Source organism: Fusarium vanettenii (assembly GCF_000151355.1).
Source record: "Fusarium vanettenii 77-13-4 chromosome 5 genomic scaffold NECHAsca_5_chr5_3_0, whole genome shotgun sequence".
Lineage (NCBI taxonomy): Eukaryota > Fungi > Ascomycota > Sordariomycetes > Hypocreales > Nectriaceae > Fusarium > Fusarium vanettenii.
Genome location: NW_003315878.1, coordinates 113754 through 129576, shown reverse-complemented (window position 1 = coordinate 129576; position 15823 = coordinate 113754). Strand labels below are relative to the sequence as shown.

The following is a 15823-nucleotide window of genomic DNA, read 5'->3' as shown; positions in this document are numbered from 1 at the left end:
CTTGCCGACATGGGTTCCTACCATGGGTCCCAGGCAAACTGCCTTCTAGGGCACTATCGACTCCATCGTCAATATGTCACTTGGCAACTGACGCACCAAGCTTGCCCTAGAGAGTAAACCGACTCCAAAACTGTCTCGGTTCGTACACTGTGGCCTCATGCTCCACCCCGAGGTGGAGGTTTTCCGAACCTTCCTCAGTTCAAGACCCAGGTACCGCTGCCAGGATCATGTATCCAGGACGGCACTTGAGGTAGGATTACTATCTCCGGTATTCCTCACTACAAGCGAACGATTCCTAGGTCGCAAGGTATAGCTTTCCAGCGTTCCAACGCATAGAAATGAGTCGTGTCAAGATATATTCAAACCCAGTCGATCGGTTTTTTGGTCGGGCCTTTGCCTCTTTTTACTTCTAGCTTCCTCCGATAGCTACAAGCTCCGACAGAACAAGTAATCGGCGGCTCTTCTCTGCCTCGGCCACATGGTTTGTCCCTGCCTGATTCCAGGCCCTCGAGCCGAAGATCCAACTGATCGTCAAGGTACGCTCGCCAACCGCGATCGAAGGGTTTCAGGCCGATCATAGACTTGCATGGCCTGTAGGGCTTAGGCATCCCTGTGCCCCGGCAGCTCAAGCAAGACCTGAGGTGGTGGCTCCCGTGAGAGAATGGAGCTGTGGGTTCATCCATGGCCCTCGGGGCCAACTGGCTCAAGTGCAAAGGATGGATGGTCAGCCAGCGGAGAAGCCCCTGGCTTACCCAGAACTCAACAGTGGTTCACTCACATCGACCTCTCCGAGTCCCTTGCTTACCGCTCCGACTTGATACCCGCTAGCAGATCGATTGCGGTTGCGTGCCTCGGGTTGCCCATTGCTCAGGCGCTTGCGTTGACTATGTGCCTTCTTCTCGGTATGTACAGTCTCCTTACTATCACATACCCACTCGGCCGCCCCTTGGATCTCCTTCATTTTGCTGTCGGTCCTTGGTGAGGTCGCAGATACTGACTACTCAAAGTTTGCTTGGAAAAACGGGTCTGGATAGCCTCGACCTGATACACCGTGAGTATCAACTCGTCAAACATGATCACCACGGGTCGTTTCTTGTGCAGCTGAACACGCAATCAAGCATCTTGGGTGTGTTTGGTTTCCCCCTAGACGTTTCGCCGAGCCTCCGTGATGGAGATGATGCGTCTCTGCGAGTTTCCCATGTGTGAGCCTGCAGGCCGGCCCTCCCGCGGTGCAGATTAGCACGCTTCTGGCCTCAAGGGGGACTGAGTTGTGGCTAAACAGCAGGGCTACACAGTGGGCAGTGGAGATAACCCATTGCCGCGACCGCCTGCGGCAAACAAACCAGTCCTGCACACGCGGTAGGTGTTACAGTACGGCTTGGCTTGGCTGGGCTGGTGCCCCTGTCGAGGCGAGTGCAAAGGTCCTCTCATCATCCCAACTTGCTAACCCTTGGAGAGCATGGTGTTGTCTTGTTCGTCCCGTCTTCTCATCTCCTCTGCATACCGCCACCAGGACTTTACCCGCACCCCCTATTCCCTGCCTCGGGATCGAATCATCGTCGACTTGACCCTCAAGAGGTTGCCACGTCTGGAGGTCCATCCAGACACCTGGAGATCCCCTCCATGGGCGGGTCAATCCCCCCCCTCACTTGCTTTCTGCCGGGAGCGTGGTGTGCAACCTTTCTCGTGCGCCACTTGCGAGTTGTCGGCATTCTCGCAGGCCATGTCTTCTTGGCTCTCACTTGACGCCCTCAGTTGAGCAATCTCCGCAGCAGCGTCTTGAGTAGGTGTGGCTGCCACGCGGATCCAGTCTTGTGGCCTTGCCTTGGACAAGAAATTTTGCCCAGAGATGCATACCTTGTGCCCCATTCAACGTCCTTCATCTATGAACAGCGACACTAGGTGCCTCATGTCTAGACATGTCGCCCCTGTGCTATTATCTCACGATGTCTTGTCTCAAAAGGTGTTATTCTCAATGCTATCTATTCTCTCAGGCTCGTCATCAGCCAACATGGAAACCACATGTGTCTCGTGCTTTGGGCAATCTGACCAGAACTACCTACCCAGTCTGGATACCTTGCTCGACCGTTATGCATCTCACATCCACATCATTCACCCCACACGATGCCTATGAGGAGGCGAGTGGACAAGGAGCCACAGCAAGGGTGAGCAGAGAGGCACACACAAACGCACACGCACACGCACACGTACACACCCCAAGCGCCCTGAACCTCACACAGCCTCTAAACCCTTCTCACGCCGTACCCAGCCAGAGCACAGGAGGCACTGGCTGCCGGTGAGCATGCATGAGGCCTTATGGCGTTGTCCACTGACGCTGATATCTTGCTTTTTGGTGAGTAAGTGATGACATGCAAAACACCAAGAGACAGACACGCATATCTGGCCAAGGCAAAGGCATCTACCACATCGACATCGCCTAGGTACGACGACATGGGACGAGATTCAAGCGGGCGGGCGGTGTGAGGCTCTAGATGTCTTCAAATTCTATCATACGCTGCGTCTGCACGATGCTTGCTAGCAGTAACCAAGTGCCTATAATATTCAACTGACATATATGTCCCATTCCCATTCCCAGCTCACCGGATCTCGTATACACCCATGATCTTCATATCCATCGCCAGCCCTGCAAGGGCCAGCCTATACATAGGCAGGTACATACGTACACACTCCGGAGCAAGAGCACAGAGCAGCAGATCCCCGTGGGACCGAGTCCTTCTTACATGCTCTTGACCGTAGTGGTACACAGGTAGTGCAGTATCGGTAGCGCTAGGTCATCCCGCGCTGCCCTTGTCTTGTCAGGTTGTAGTAAACCCACTCGAGTGGCCCAGGGCCCATGGGTCTTTTGTCTGCCGGATCTGTCCCCAGCAGGCAAGGCCTCTCTTGTCTTGTTCGCACAAAGTTTGATTTGCTGGCCTGTTCATTTCGGGGGTCGAGATGGACCCGCCATAGGCCTAAAATATCCAAAAGCCTCGAGTCTTTGTCCAGGGGCAGACTGTGCAAGGAGACGCCGAGCGGCCTCGATTGACGTGGGCGCTTGCTTGGCAAGCGGCACAGTTGGTGCGGTTGTACAGGGCGTGCTGCTTCCCTGCTCTCCGTTCACCGGCCTGGCCGGTAGTCCTGGCGGATATCTAGGTTTTTCCCCTAAACCCGGCCTTCTTCGGACCTCCAGCCTATTCAGTCATCGGTCCTTTTCCCCAAGAAAGGACCGACGTCGAATCAGGAAAGTCATTCTTTCGAGTCGAACTGATATCTGATCTCCTTTCTGGAGTATCATGTGCGATAGCATGTTGTTGCCGTTAGAGTTGACGGTCTATCCGAGTCGACTGCTCCAGACTCAGTATCGGTGGCCACCGCTTGCCAACCGCACGAAGCTGTACGGCACGTTCTGTCCAACAAGTAACCGTAAACTTTCTACTGTCGTGAAAGCAGCAACGTCATCTGCCCCGTAGGCAGCAAATCCATTCTTGTCGGCGATCAGGCTTGGATCCGAACTCCTCCGTGCTGCTCCATCGGCCAAGTCGAGGAAGACCTTCTTCGTGTTCGTCGTCCCTCTCGATCCGGCTGCTCCAAACGCTCGTAGCAACATGCCAACCAGATGACTCTTCTCCCAGCCAAGTGCCGACACAATAACAAACGGAGCGCTGTCATCACCCACTGACCGGGCACGCTGAAGGCTCTCGAGGCTGATGAACGGTTCGATCGGAGGCGCATTTCGAGCGAGAGCAGTAGGCGTGCGGAAGCCTATCGTATAAATCTTGGAAATCCTGAGGGCCCTCATGGCAAAGAATACCGGGGCAGCATCATCGGATGACGAGGCCATCACCACAGCTGAGCGCCCAAAGTAGGCAGAGGGAGCCAAGTCGCGTGTAAGTGTACTGAGTATTCCTTTCCATCCCGCGTTGTCAAAGACAAGAGAGGCCGTCGGTGCCAAACCTGACTGGCTGCTGGAATCGAGTGAGTCGGTCTGCCGTTGACGAGGACTGGACGGCATTGATCCGGGTGATGACGACCTTGACGAGGAGCCAGATTGCACCACAATGGTGTCAACCACGCCAATGGCGCGAGCGGCTTCAGTCAGGATTGGGCCGTTGCCTCCATTCAATGCTCCGAAAAAGGGGCCGTTCTTTATCAATGTGTGATGTGGTAGCCCTGGGTTGAGGTATGCGCCCCCGAAATGCTTCTGGTTGCACCAAGCTTCCATGCTTCCAGGGTTATTGGGGTGCCTCTCGACAACGGCAAAATGGTGAGGAAGGCCTAGTTCGTTGATACATTTTTCGTAGAATGGCGCCTTGGGGGTGGCGCATCCAGAGGTTGTGCTGTTGATTCCATAGATGTGCTTTCTTGGTAGCTGGCCCAGCAGAGACAGGGCTGCGTTGATCTCAGCTGCGCTCAACTGACCGGGAGCAGCTATTATGGGAAGAAGCGGGTGTGTGATGGGCGTAAAGACGGGGTTCAATGTTCTCGAGAACTGTCCGGTCTCGCCCATGTTGACTGCAGAAAAGGGAGGAGCGTCGGGGTACTCGGCGCGCATCTTGGAACGGAAATACTCCAGCTCGAAGTTTTCGTTATGCTCGTTAATAATGGCAATCATCTTGATAATATCCGCGTACTGCCTTGACCTCTCAAACACCTCCTGGGCATACTTGGATGGCCATCGAAAGGTTCCGGAAAAGTCATGAAAGGCCGACATGATGCGCGAGTTGCCCCGGCGCTCATATAGATTCTTTCGAATTTCCTCGGGCAACCACAACTCTACGTCGATGTATTCCACGCCCCATTGGATGGCACGATAGAGGTATTCGTAGTAGATCTCGGGTTTGTCCATTGGAAACCTCCCATTCTCCCTTGTGCATCGGGTCGTGAAAATGATAGGGAGCTCTGTCCGCTGGCGCAGAAGCATTACCTGCTCGCCAACATAACTGAGACTGGGCACTTCTGAGAAACTGCCGTCTCCGGTTGGTTCTCTTAGTAGATCAACCCGAATCTCGACGGCATCTGCGCCAACAGTCAAGATGTCGATGTTTGGCAGAGCAGCGTGAACGTCTGGGAATGTGGTCGAGATAAAGTAAGTCCTCGGCTTCGCCATGAGCGCTTCGTGGTGATTGATCTGGCCGAGCGTAAAAGAAATAAACCTCGCAAGGTCGCGGCGGAAGAAGGGCGATTCGGTATAGAGAAACTCATAGTCGCAACTGGCGGAAAGATGGAGATCCGGCGGCATCCCTAGGTTCACACAGTGAGCGTTGATGGCAACGACAAGCTCCTGGTTGCGCGCAGCGACATCTCCTTTCGCCTCGCCTGCCGCAACGCCCACGACAAACCCACGATCCTCTGCTGAAACGTGCTCGAACCCATCTCTTATCCTGCAAGGCGTTCCCAAGACTTCTGCGAAAACCGACACAATGTGATCCTGTCCGGGTCCAAAGACGATGGCGACAATCCTGTTGTCTCCCCTTGCCGGCGTACTCCCAAATGTACTCTCGTTGATCATGACTGGGCTTTGATTCGGTCGGTCGAGGTCCATGGCGACGGGTTCTGAACCATTCAATGTGACGGATGGTGTCGGCCCGAGGGGCGGTTCAGGCATTAACGGTTGGACGGCGGCCATTTTTGTCGTTCCTTCCCAGTGCGACAGACTAGGTAGTTCCACCTCTTTAACTGTAAATCGCCGTAGCTTATCCAAATGGGGTCCGAAGGTTCCCAATATCCTTCACCAAACCAAGTCGCATCACCACCAATCGCAAGCGCTTCCAATGCGCAGGAGAAATTCACGGAAACTCGTCAGGCTAAGTACGGTTCGGTCGTATATGGTGAATGCAATATCGCTTTTTTTTTTTTCGGTATCCGGCGCAAAAAGTTCAGTTCGGCTCGAGGCGTGCAGCGGTTTCGGGTCGGAAAAGCACCAAAGAGTTCGAAAGACGAAGTCGCAGTAGAAGAGCCGCAACGGTTTTCTGGAGCGCGGGCTAGAGTTAGAATGGCTGTCAAATTAAGGTGACGAGATCTCGTGCAGTGGATGCAGTATGCGTTCGCAGGTTGAAGGCGGACCCAGTGGGGACGATGTCGGAATATGGGGTAAGGTGAGGTTTGAGAGAAGTAGACGAAGGACCAGTTTAAGAGAGAGCGAAGGAGATTGAGTAGTCTCTCGAAAACGGAGGAAAGGGGGTATAGTATGCATAAGAGGGCGCCTGGTTAGGTCGGTACCTTTTGGGCTATGAATTCGCAAGACGGACGGCACAGCAAGTAAAAAGAGTCGAGCTGAAGTGGGCGAGTCGTGGGTACTGTACGGTACGGTAGAGCAGGCGAAGCAATGCAGAAGACGAGATGTCCTGCGGCGAGACTTGGGTCGCTAAAGTGCCAAGCGAGGAATATTTGACCGATGGGATGTTTGAGCCGGCTCAGATAGGGCACGGCCGGGGCGAAACAAGGGACAAGATCCCTGACAGAGACTGATGGAGCTGATGGAGCTGACGAGCTGGGACCCGGGGCGACCTCGACAGGATCAACGAGAGTGGCTGCGACCGGGATGTGGGCGAAACTCGAGCCCTGCTGTTGGTGGAAGGGAGACGACCAAGACAGGCGGCGGGGGCGTAGTAATTGTTCCACCACAGGGCGATTTACGCTGAGGCGAACGATGCAGACCCCGACGGCATCAACCGCAGACCTGGGACTTAGTTGCTTGACTTGGACCTTGAGGATATGAGACATATATCACGATCTCCAGAGAGGAATAGAGGCCGAGATGGGTACCCGTCGTATATGCCGTGGAGAAGGTCGCAGCATGTACTGTATGGAGCGCGTTTAGATGAAAGTCAGAAGTGCTTGTCCAAACTCAAATAAAGGTTGTCACTGTTGATCTCTGATCTGTGCGTTGGAAAAGGTTGGGTCAGTCCCTGTTACCATCCATTCCTTCCATGAGTGCGTGTGCAAGCATTAATGGACGGCAAGGGCAAGGCAAGTAAGTACCGAAGCTGATCAACCATCCAATACATTCGCTGTGGCCGGTTGAGCTCCTCCGTACATACGTATGCATCGGGTATGGGAGGAACCACCACCGAGACTATCTTTGTGGGGGTATTGGTTCTGGTCGGAATTGGGGGTTGCGTAAGGTGATGATCCCTCTCAGTTCATCTATTGCCGATAAGCCATCGGAAAAGCTGGCCGCCCCGTCGTCTCGAGACCCCATCGTGAAGCGTGGAATGCATCGAGAATTTGCCATTTCGCCTCCACAGCCTGCCAGCCCAGCCCAGGTCTTGGAACACCTGCACCTGCTCCCGCAACGTCGCACTTGTAACCGACCCCAGAGCGCGGCCGACCCATGACCTAAAAGGCAACACTAACGATTCATCTGCAGTGGACGGACTTTCTTGGGGTCCAAGTCAAGGGACAGCATGAGAAAGCCTCCTTCTCTTCTGATGGATGATACATATCTACCTACCTACTACGTACAGTACAGACGATGCATCCCTCCCTTCGGCCATTTCATTCACTCCACACAGAGTGGAGGGAAAACGCCACGGGATGGCAGGTTTGACGAGGGTGGGGGGGGGGGTTGTGAGGGCGATGGACTTGAGATTCTCCACGGCCCTTGATAGCTGGACTTTGGGGGTTGTCGATTATCCACCAATCGCGCGACTGACAGTCCCCGCAGATTCTTTCAATGCTTTAAATTCGGTTCGCGGTTGTTTCGAGTACCCCTTGTCCCTTGGGCAATTGGGGGACCCTTGTACTTGTTTCAAGGCCATGCGACATCACAGCTACAGGACGACATCGCCATCGTCCAGGAAGAGGAAGGACAGGTTGCATCCATTTCGAGGTGCATTTTCTATCTCAGGGGTACAACTCTCAGGCCTTGCTTTTGACGAGATTTGGCCAGGTTTCTATCCAAGGAGCCCGAATTACAAAGCTACCAAATGACACAACAAGAGCCCACTCGACACAAACTGGCGTGACTGACTATCCATGGACCCATCTCGTACTTGGTTCGACCAACTCGCACCTCGCTCATTGGACTCGAGTTGGGAGCATACTCGGCTTGCCATTTGTTTCGGTAGCAGACGGCCGGCAACAGACGGACGGATCAAAATTGCTGTGGATTCCGGTGCTACTCTCTGCCATTGTTCATGACTACGGAGGGTCCAGCAGGGCCTTGAAGCCTCTAGGGAGCATCGCGGCATCAACCATGGCGAGAGAGACGTTACGTATGTCTGCACGCACGCAATCTCCGCAACCTGTCACGTCCCCAAAGTTTGTTTGATCTCCATCTTACATACCACCGACTCTGCCTTGCCATCGGTTGCTACTATCGCGATAACCATGTTTCACCCAACCTGAGGCATGAACCTGGATTATGGTGATGGACAGGCACATTTGCTGTTCTGGTCCAGTCATTGCACCCTCTTGTCATATCATGCCATGCTATTTCTTTCTTAAGACCCTCAATGGTCATTCTCTTACCGAGATTTTGATCCAAGCTCTGGCCTAAAAGTGGCCGGTGCATACAATTAATCCCGCGGTGTTTTCATATAAACACATGTCACACTCTATCTCTGAAGCATGCACCCATCGGATTCTCAGTGTTCCGGCCATAAGTTACAGATTTATTACGAGGCATGAGCGAATAGAATGCGTTTCATGATTCGGCAAGGTCTCCGACCCCGGACTTCATCCCAGCTGGCACCGGGATTGCGGCGCCGCTCCCTAGCCTCACGGGCCGCGGCTCTGTTATCCCACGAATGAGGCCTCGTCCTGACAAGGGCCTTGGCTCTAGAAACGATCCAGTGGATCGAGAACTCAAGGCGCAGGTTTTGCATAAGCTTTCGTTAACGAGTTAGGCTCCGTCGCTTCGTCTTGACCTTTTCACACAATCTCGCCATCAACCCGAAGGGCGCTTTTCCATCCAATAGAGGACAACCAAGCCCGCAGTCACAGTCGAGACTGATCCTATTCAGGGCGTTGAGGTACCGACAGGTTGGTCAGCAGCATGGTTTCGCCGAAGCAACAGTTTGACTCTTGGAGTTTTTCCACCTTTAGGAAGTTTCACGCATATCACTTCGTATCATCATCATGAATGTTGATCACGATGGGTGAAGGAATCTGTTCTACTTCCATATTCAACTCGTGGAAAGGACAGGATGCTATCAGTCAACCAACACGCGGTCCCGCAGGTACGATCCAACTTGGCCAACTCGAGACTTGGCTCATTTCTGAGACCAGATGCCAATCATGTTTTCTTCCGTGTCAATGAGCCGGGCGAAATATCCCATCTCTCCTCCGATGGCCGTCTTGGGACTTGGGGCATGTCAGTCGGGTCGGGGTATCTCTCGGGCTTGGGCTCCGGCGCCAGCATGACAGGATACTTACAGGGCCGTCTTGCCGCCGGCTGAGGCGACCTTCTTGAGTGTCTCTTCGCAGTCCACGACGCAGAGAGTTGGCATCAGAGGCAACGCAGCCGGGCGTTCAGCGATATTGTTGACGACATGATAGGGTTCATCAAGCTCGAGAAAGGCCCCGTGCAGAGTCTTGCCCTTGTTGAAGAAGTGCATGCTCTTGACGCAGTCGCCAACGGCCTTTGCCGGCTCATCCATGACCTCCCAGCCAAAAATTTCGGTGTAGAACTTCTTGGCACGGGCGAAGTCTCGGACGGGTACTTCAAGCCAGCAAATCTGGCCGAGGGCTTCCTAGAGTGGTCTTAGTAGAGACCCTTGAGGGGTGATTTGAAGATACGGCACCTGGACACGGCTCTCATCCATGGTTGATGTCGGTGCGACTGTTCAAGGAGGTGAGTCTGTTTGTTCTTGATGACTTGACTATGGCGTCTTGAGCAATGGCAACTCTCTCGTCTCAAGCAATGTCCTACCCCGCCGATTTATAGTCGACAGTTCGCACTATTAACGCCTCCATCCTTTGTTCCAATATCAACTCTCATCACAGTCCGTTTCTCAACGGATTGACCAGACCCCGGTTTGAGGCGTTGCTGCCTGGATATGGCTTGCAATTGAGCCAATGGTGCTGTGTGCGACTGATCCAGGGGCACATGACTTCGCGTGCCGGTCGCGCACGAAGCCTGAGATGGAACGCGCCACGCCGCGATGATTAGTGAACTACCGACGCCGCTGCGGGGTGGCTACAGGTCTGGGCTTCAACGATCGACGCCATGGTGCCGTAAGACGGTTGAATAGATTGAAGTGCAAACAAGCCTTTGGGTGAAACAACTTCCAGCCCCGTGTTTTGTTGAGCTGCGACGTTCGCATCCTTGTCGTGATCTCCATCACGGCGAGTGGGTAAAGAGAGGTGAAGGAGCGTGCGCAGATGCATTCGCCAAGCGGTAATGACCAATATCGAGGGGAAAGCAGATTGATATTCATGGGAAAACGTACACATGATCATCCTTGGCAAAGATAAACTCAATTCGGCCTCATATGTCACTGAAAGAACATGACAACTCAAACTTCAGATGTCATCTGTAACCTATAGGGTAGGACTCAACTTCTCCAACGTCAGCCAATGGATTTACACTAGTCCTTTCAGAAGTACTGAAAACAGTACCTAGGAACGTCCTTATTGGTAAACGGGTACCTCATCTCTGATGTGGGTATTTGTTGACTCGACTGGCCATTTCTCTTTGTCTTGCTATGCTGATATCAATATCATGAATTTGGCCCATTTTTGTCTGGTCAATGGGTTCATGGTGCTCGAGGCAAGTGCAAGCGAGTCAAGGGAGCTCGAACAAAGAAAGAAGCTCTCGCCCCACCAGCGCCACTTCTGACCAATGAAACGCGCCAGATCTCGTTCCTTCCCCCGGAACCACGCGCGTCATACCACTTGCGTCGCCCGTTGCTGGGTCGTTCTTTGAGCTTTGTCGCAAACCCTCCACTCGCCGTCGCCATTTTTCGCATCTTTCATCTGCATCAACGACGACGCGCATCAAGCATCTCGAGTTTATCGACTTCATCAGACCCTGCATCTTTATACCTTTCATCAATTGGTCTAGCTACTGCTCCATCTCCTGCAAGTGCGCATTTCAATGGCCGACGCTACAGAACAGACGGCGGCGCCCGTCGTCAACGAGACACCCAAGATCATCGACGAACCCCAGAAGTCGGCCGAGGAGCCTACTAGCGCCCCAGCTGAGGCTCCCGCCAGCGATTCTGCGAAGCCCGATGATTCTGCAAAGCCTGACGACCAGGTCGAGTCCGCCACCATAACTCCTGCTGTTGGCACTCCCAATGTCGATACACCCAACACCGACTTCCTTATCGCAAACGACCAAGACCCCAACTCCAAGAAGGTCACCCTCGCCGACCTGTGCGCAAAGGGAACTGCCCTGTATGCCCACAGAAACTATGAGGAGGCTGCCGAAGTCTTCTCCAGGGCCAGCATCCTGCAGGCCGAGCTCAATGGCGAGACTGCTCCCGAGAACGCTGAAATCCTCTTCCATTATGGTCGCAGCTTGTTCAAGGTCGGACAGAGCAAGAGTGATGTTCTTGGAGGGCCCGCCGCGGCCGAAAAGCGAAAGGGGGCCGGAAGCAAAGCCAAGAAGCCCGCACAGACCGAGGCCCAGAAGGTGACGCAAGAAGGCATTGGCATCATCGCGGAGCAGAAGGACGAGGCGAAGAAGGATGAATCTTCCAAGGTCGATGCTGATGCGAAGAAGCCTCTGTTCCAGTTTACTGGCGACGAGAATTTTGATGACTCTGATGAAGAAGAGGTACGTAGTCCACCCTATAGCTGGAAAAGTGGATTGTTAGCTGACCTCATTTACAGGAAGCTGCCGAAGGCGAAGAGGAGGAGGAGGAGGATGACGACCTGGCCACTGCCTTTGAGATTCTTGACCTTGCTCGAGTGTGCTATCTAAAGAGACTGGAAAACCCAGACACTGAAGAGACTGAGACTGGCAAGGGCAAGGAGGTTGCAGAGGGCGACTCACCTACCGTGCGGCACGTCAAGGAGCGTCTTGCTGACACTCATGATGCCCTCTCTGAGATTTCTCTCGAGAATGGACGGTATGTGTAGCCCGAGAATACTTCCATCCCCGCCCTAACCATCGCGCGTATAGCTACCCGAATGCCATCGAGGACGGCCGAACTTCCCTCAAGTACAAGTTGGAACTCTATCCCGAGGAATCTGAGATCATCGCCGAGGCTCACTTCAAGCTCTCCCTGGCTCTGGAGTTTGCTTCCGTGACCGTCGCCGATGACGACGGCACCGGCGCCAAGCGCGAGGAGATGGACCAAGGCATGCGTGATGAGGCTGTCAAGGAGATGGAGCTGGCCATTAAGAGCTCTAAGCTTAAGCTTCAGAACAAGGAGGTTGAGCTTGCTACCATGGCCTCTCCCGAGGACAACGAGCTGGCGCGGAAATCCATTCAGGAAATGAAGGAAGTGATTGGCGACATGGAGCAGCGAGTAAGTCCTTACCTTTTCGTTCCCTGCGTACCTTGTGTATTCATTATACTGACCATCTGTAGCTCGTCGACCTCCGAAATGATCCCATCGACGCCGCGGGCTTGCTGGGTGCTGATGCTACTCCCCTTGGTGGCATCCTTGGTGCTGCTCTTGGCGAGTCTGCTGCCGAGACCAAGGCTCGTGTCGAGGAGGCCAAGAAGACTGCCACCGATCTCAGTGGCCTCGTCCGCAAGAAGAACAAGGAGGCTCCCGCCCCGGCTGATGCTCCAGCTGCTGCCCCAGCGCCCGCTGCTGCGCCTGAAGCTGAGTCTAACGGCAAGCGAAAGGCCGAAGAGCCCGCCGAGGAGTCCGAGGCCAAGAAGGCCAAGGTGGAAGCTTAAAACGGCCAACATCTACTGCTTTTCTTCCGGTAGGGCTCTACAAGGGGTGAAATCACGGCTGGAGTTTGGGGTATCAAGGACGGCAAGATATGTAATGGCATGGGACGGACGGGATGGGACTGCGACGCTGCCGTGGCTGATACAGGCGCGCGTGAGGGTGTACAATTACCAACAACCATTTGGTGCCTAACGAGAAAGGATTTGTGTTTATGCCCGGGTATGGATGGGAACGCAAGAAGTTGTACGATAATGCTTGTCCATTTGGACTTGATGAAGTTTATCTTGATTCAGACGAAACAAGTGAAGCATATATAACATGATAAGTGACACGATCAAGGCAACCAATATACGATGGACATTTCGATATACACCGACCAAACATAAACCGCGTTCTATTATGAATCGCTCGCAAGACATGCAACCAACCCGAAGCCCCTTCTCGCTTTTCCCCTTTTCCTACAAATCCCAGTCCAGACATGCATCGCTCTCTACAGCTTAAAGTTGCCGCTCGATACCACCTTAGGGGCCTTGGCCTTCTTACCATCCACATCCGTAATCTCTCCCTTGCGGTTGATGACCTTGACACCTCCCTTCCTCAGCTCGGCGATGGTGTCACGCTGCATCTTGGCCCTTTTGCTAACCACCTTCTTACCGTCGACACCGCCTGCCTTGCGGACGCGCTCCTTCTCGCGACGACGACGACGGGTCTTGTCCTCGCGCGTCATCTCCTGGCGTGCCACGGGCAGACCGGCCTTGGTGACGACCTCGCCCTGGGCAGCTGTCTCGGTGGTGCCGGCCTTGTAGACCTCCTGAGGTGCCATGCGGCTGCTCTCGCCCGCGACGCCCTGGGCTGTTGTGGGTTGGGCATCTTCCATGGCAACCGTAGCCACGTCGGCGACGACTGACAGGGACGGCGCGGTAGGCTTGGGCTTGTAGTGCCAGGAGCTGAGGGCGTCGAGGCGTGCGCTGACATCCTTCCAGAGGGCCTCGACCTCCTTCTCCTCACGCTGGAGCTTCTCGTCCGACTGGCTGACGTAGTTATCAGGGTCGGTGTTCTTGACGTGCTCCTCCTCGTAGATCTCGGCCAGACCCTTGGTGGCCTTGCTGTCGTCAAGCTCAATGAGGCCACGGCGTGTGCCAGCGGGGAGACCCTCAGTGTCGGGTCGGCGTTTGATGACTTCGTCAAACTCCTGGGCGAGAATACGTCTCTTGATGAGATCCTCAATGCCCTCGGTGATGTCGGGTGTGATGACGGGCACCGGCTTGCCGATGTGCTCAAAGTCGAGGTCTTCCTCGAGAAGCGAGTTCATGGGACGGTCCACGGCAGCGGCCTCACCAGAGAGGGTCCATTCTCGCTTGGCCACCGAAGCAGCCTCGAGCTTGCGGATCTCCTCAGCGAGCTTGGCTTGCCTTCGCTCGTGAGCTGAGCGTCGCGACTTGGGGTCTCCAGCCGAGACGTCAGATAGAGCATCGTCAGAGTCCTCATTCTCTGACTCGTCGTCAAACAGATCTCTCCGAACATCGGCCATGGCCCTCTCGACATCGGCATCGTCTGGCTGCTTGGGCTCAAACTTGACAGACTTTTTGGGCTTGCCACCCTTGGACTTCTTGGGGGGCGGCGCAAAGAAGTCCTTGTAGTAGACTTCGTTGGCGTTGAAGTCCATTCCTTCATCGTCCATATCGGCATCCATGTCCATGGCCTCATCCTCACTGTCACCCTCGGGTGCATCGAGAGCCATATCTCCAAATGTGGGGCCATCGTCCTCATCGTCATCCTCTTCATCTTCTGATTGCGGTTCTGCCTTCTTTGACTTTGAACCCGCCTTGGGAGGGGCCATGGGGTCGACATCCCAGTTGATGTCCTCCTCGTCGCTCACTTGGTCGGTGTAGGGATCTCCCTTTGCGTCTTGCTCCTCAAACCATTGTGTTTGTCGGTTGAAGTCATCGAGAGAGAAGAAGCCATCGTTGAGACCATCAGGATCCTCAACATACTCCTCAGCAGGTCCATCGACCTCGTCATCCTCATCCTCGTAGTCGTCTCTTGTTTCGTCAAACTCTAACTCGTCGTCATCTTCTTGGTCGTCTTCTTGACCGTCTTCCAACGCTTCCTCGTCCGATATTTGTTCTTGGTCGTCATCTTCAGATCCATCCTCGCTCTCATCCTCATCATCAGAGCCCACCTCGAACCCGTCCTCCCCAAACTCGAGTAGCTTGGAGTCATCCGCGCTGGTTCCATTGACTGTGACCTCGTCACGCTCCTGGAGCTCAGCAAGGGCTTCCTCTGAGTACTTCAAAACACCACCGATGATCCTCTTGGCCTGTTGCCATACCTGACCCGTCTCAAACCCGTCGATGTAGACCTTGCGCATCTTGAGAACATCATCTTTTCCGCCGGCGTTCCTCTTGCGTTTCCGGCTCTCCTTGAGCCTCTCCTGCTGTTCATCGCCAACCCGCCCAGCAAAGCTTTCGAGGGTGTGCTTGACAAGGTTTAGAGAGTCGGTCGGGATCGCGGCGGTGGGCTGGAGAAAGGCATGACGCTTGCCGTCGGCTAGGCTTTCGAGGAGCGCCAGGACATGGCTGTTGGCGAGTGACTCTGGGGCGGCCATGGCGGGAGGTGCGGCCGTCAAGGTGTGCGACGTTGAAGTGAGTGACGGTGACGTCTGGACGGCCATGCTCTGATGTGACTGGCTAACAGAGCTATCTTTTGTCGTTCTTCCGAGTGGCGTTTGTGTATCCAGGATCCAGGTTGTGATGAGCCGCAAAGGCTTGGAGTTGAGAAAAGTCGCGGTTCAAACGATCCAGACCAGGGAAAAAAATTTGGGACGTTGCGGCCTCGCCCCGCAGTTTTCTGCGGACAGCTGCAACCGGCAGATATGATTGGCCAATCTTGCATCAGTGCATCGCTGATAAGAGATAAGACACTTACCAACCAAAGATGCTTGAAAGAAACAAGTTCAAAGAAAACCATCAGAAATCGGCTCGCTAGGTAGCTTTGCTATGGTTTCTGATAATCTTCGGATG

At 54.2% G+C, this 15823-nt stretch overlaps 4 protein-coding genes across 4 annotated transcripts; 1 reads left to right on the top strand and 3 right to left on the bottom strand.

The window, feature by feature from the left end:
- Nucleotides 1-3355: 3355 nt before the first annotated feature.
- On the bottom strand, nucleotides 3356-5626 carry NECHADRAFT_93461 (uncharacterized protein; the record flags this gene model as incomplete). The annotated part of the gene is made up of 2 exons (XM_003050665.1): nucleotides 3356-5112; nucleotides 5254-5626. 2 exons carry the CDS (start codon nucleotides 5624-5626, stop codon nucleotides 3356-3358), a joined length of 2130 nt encoding a protein of 709 aa, XP_003050711.1.
- A 3589-nt stretch (nucleotides 5627-9215) lies between these two features.
- NECHADRAFT_80233 (uncharacterized protein) lies at nucleotides 9216-9767 on the bottom strand (the record flags this gene model as incomplete). Its single annotated transcript, XM_003050664.1, has 3 exons — nucleotides 9216-9306; nucleotides 9379-9695; nucleotides 9747-9767. The coding sequence occupies 3 exons, from the start codon at nucleotides 9765-9767 to the stop codon at nucleotides 9216-9218; spliced, it is 429 nt and encodes a 142-aa protein (XP_003050710.1).
- A 1442-nt stretch (nucleotides 9768-11209) lies between these two features.
- Nucleotides 11210-12796, top strand: NECHADRAFT_3366 (uncharacterized protein; the record flags this gene model as incomplete). The annotated part of the gene is made up of 4 exons (XM_003051044.1): nucleotides 11210-11753; nucleotides 11795-12020; nucleotides 12074-12422; nucleotides 12485-12796. Coding segments are annotated over 4 exons (1431 nt in total), but the record flags the coding sequence as incomplete, so codon positions are not given.
- Nucleotides 12797-13290: 494 nt separating this feature from the next.
- NECHADRAFT_93459 (uncharacterized protein) lies at nucleotides 13291-15408 on the bottom strand (the record flags this gene model as incomplete). The annotated part of the gene is made up of 1 exon (XM_003050663.1): nucleotides 13291-15408. The coding sequence occupies one exon, from the start codon at nucleotides 15406-15408 to the stop codon at nucleotides 13291-13293; it is 2118 nt and encodes a 705-aa protein (XP_003050709.1).
- Between the last annotated feature and the right edge of the window lie 415 nt (nucleotides 15409-15823).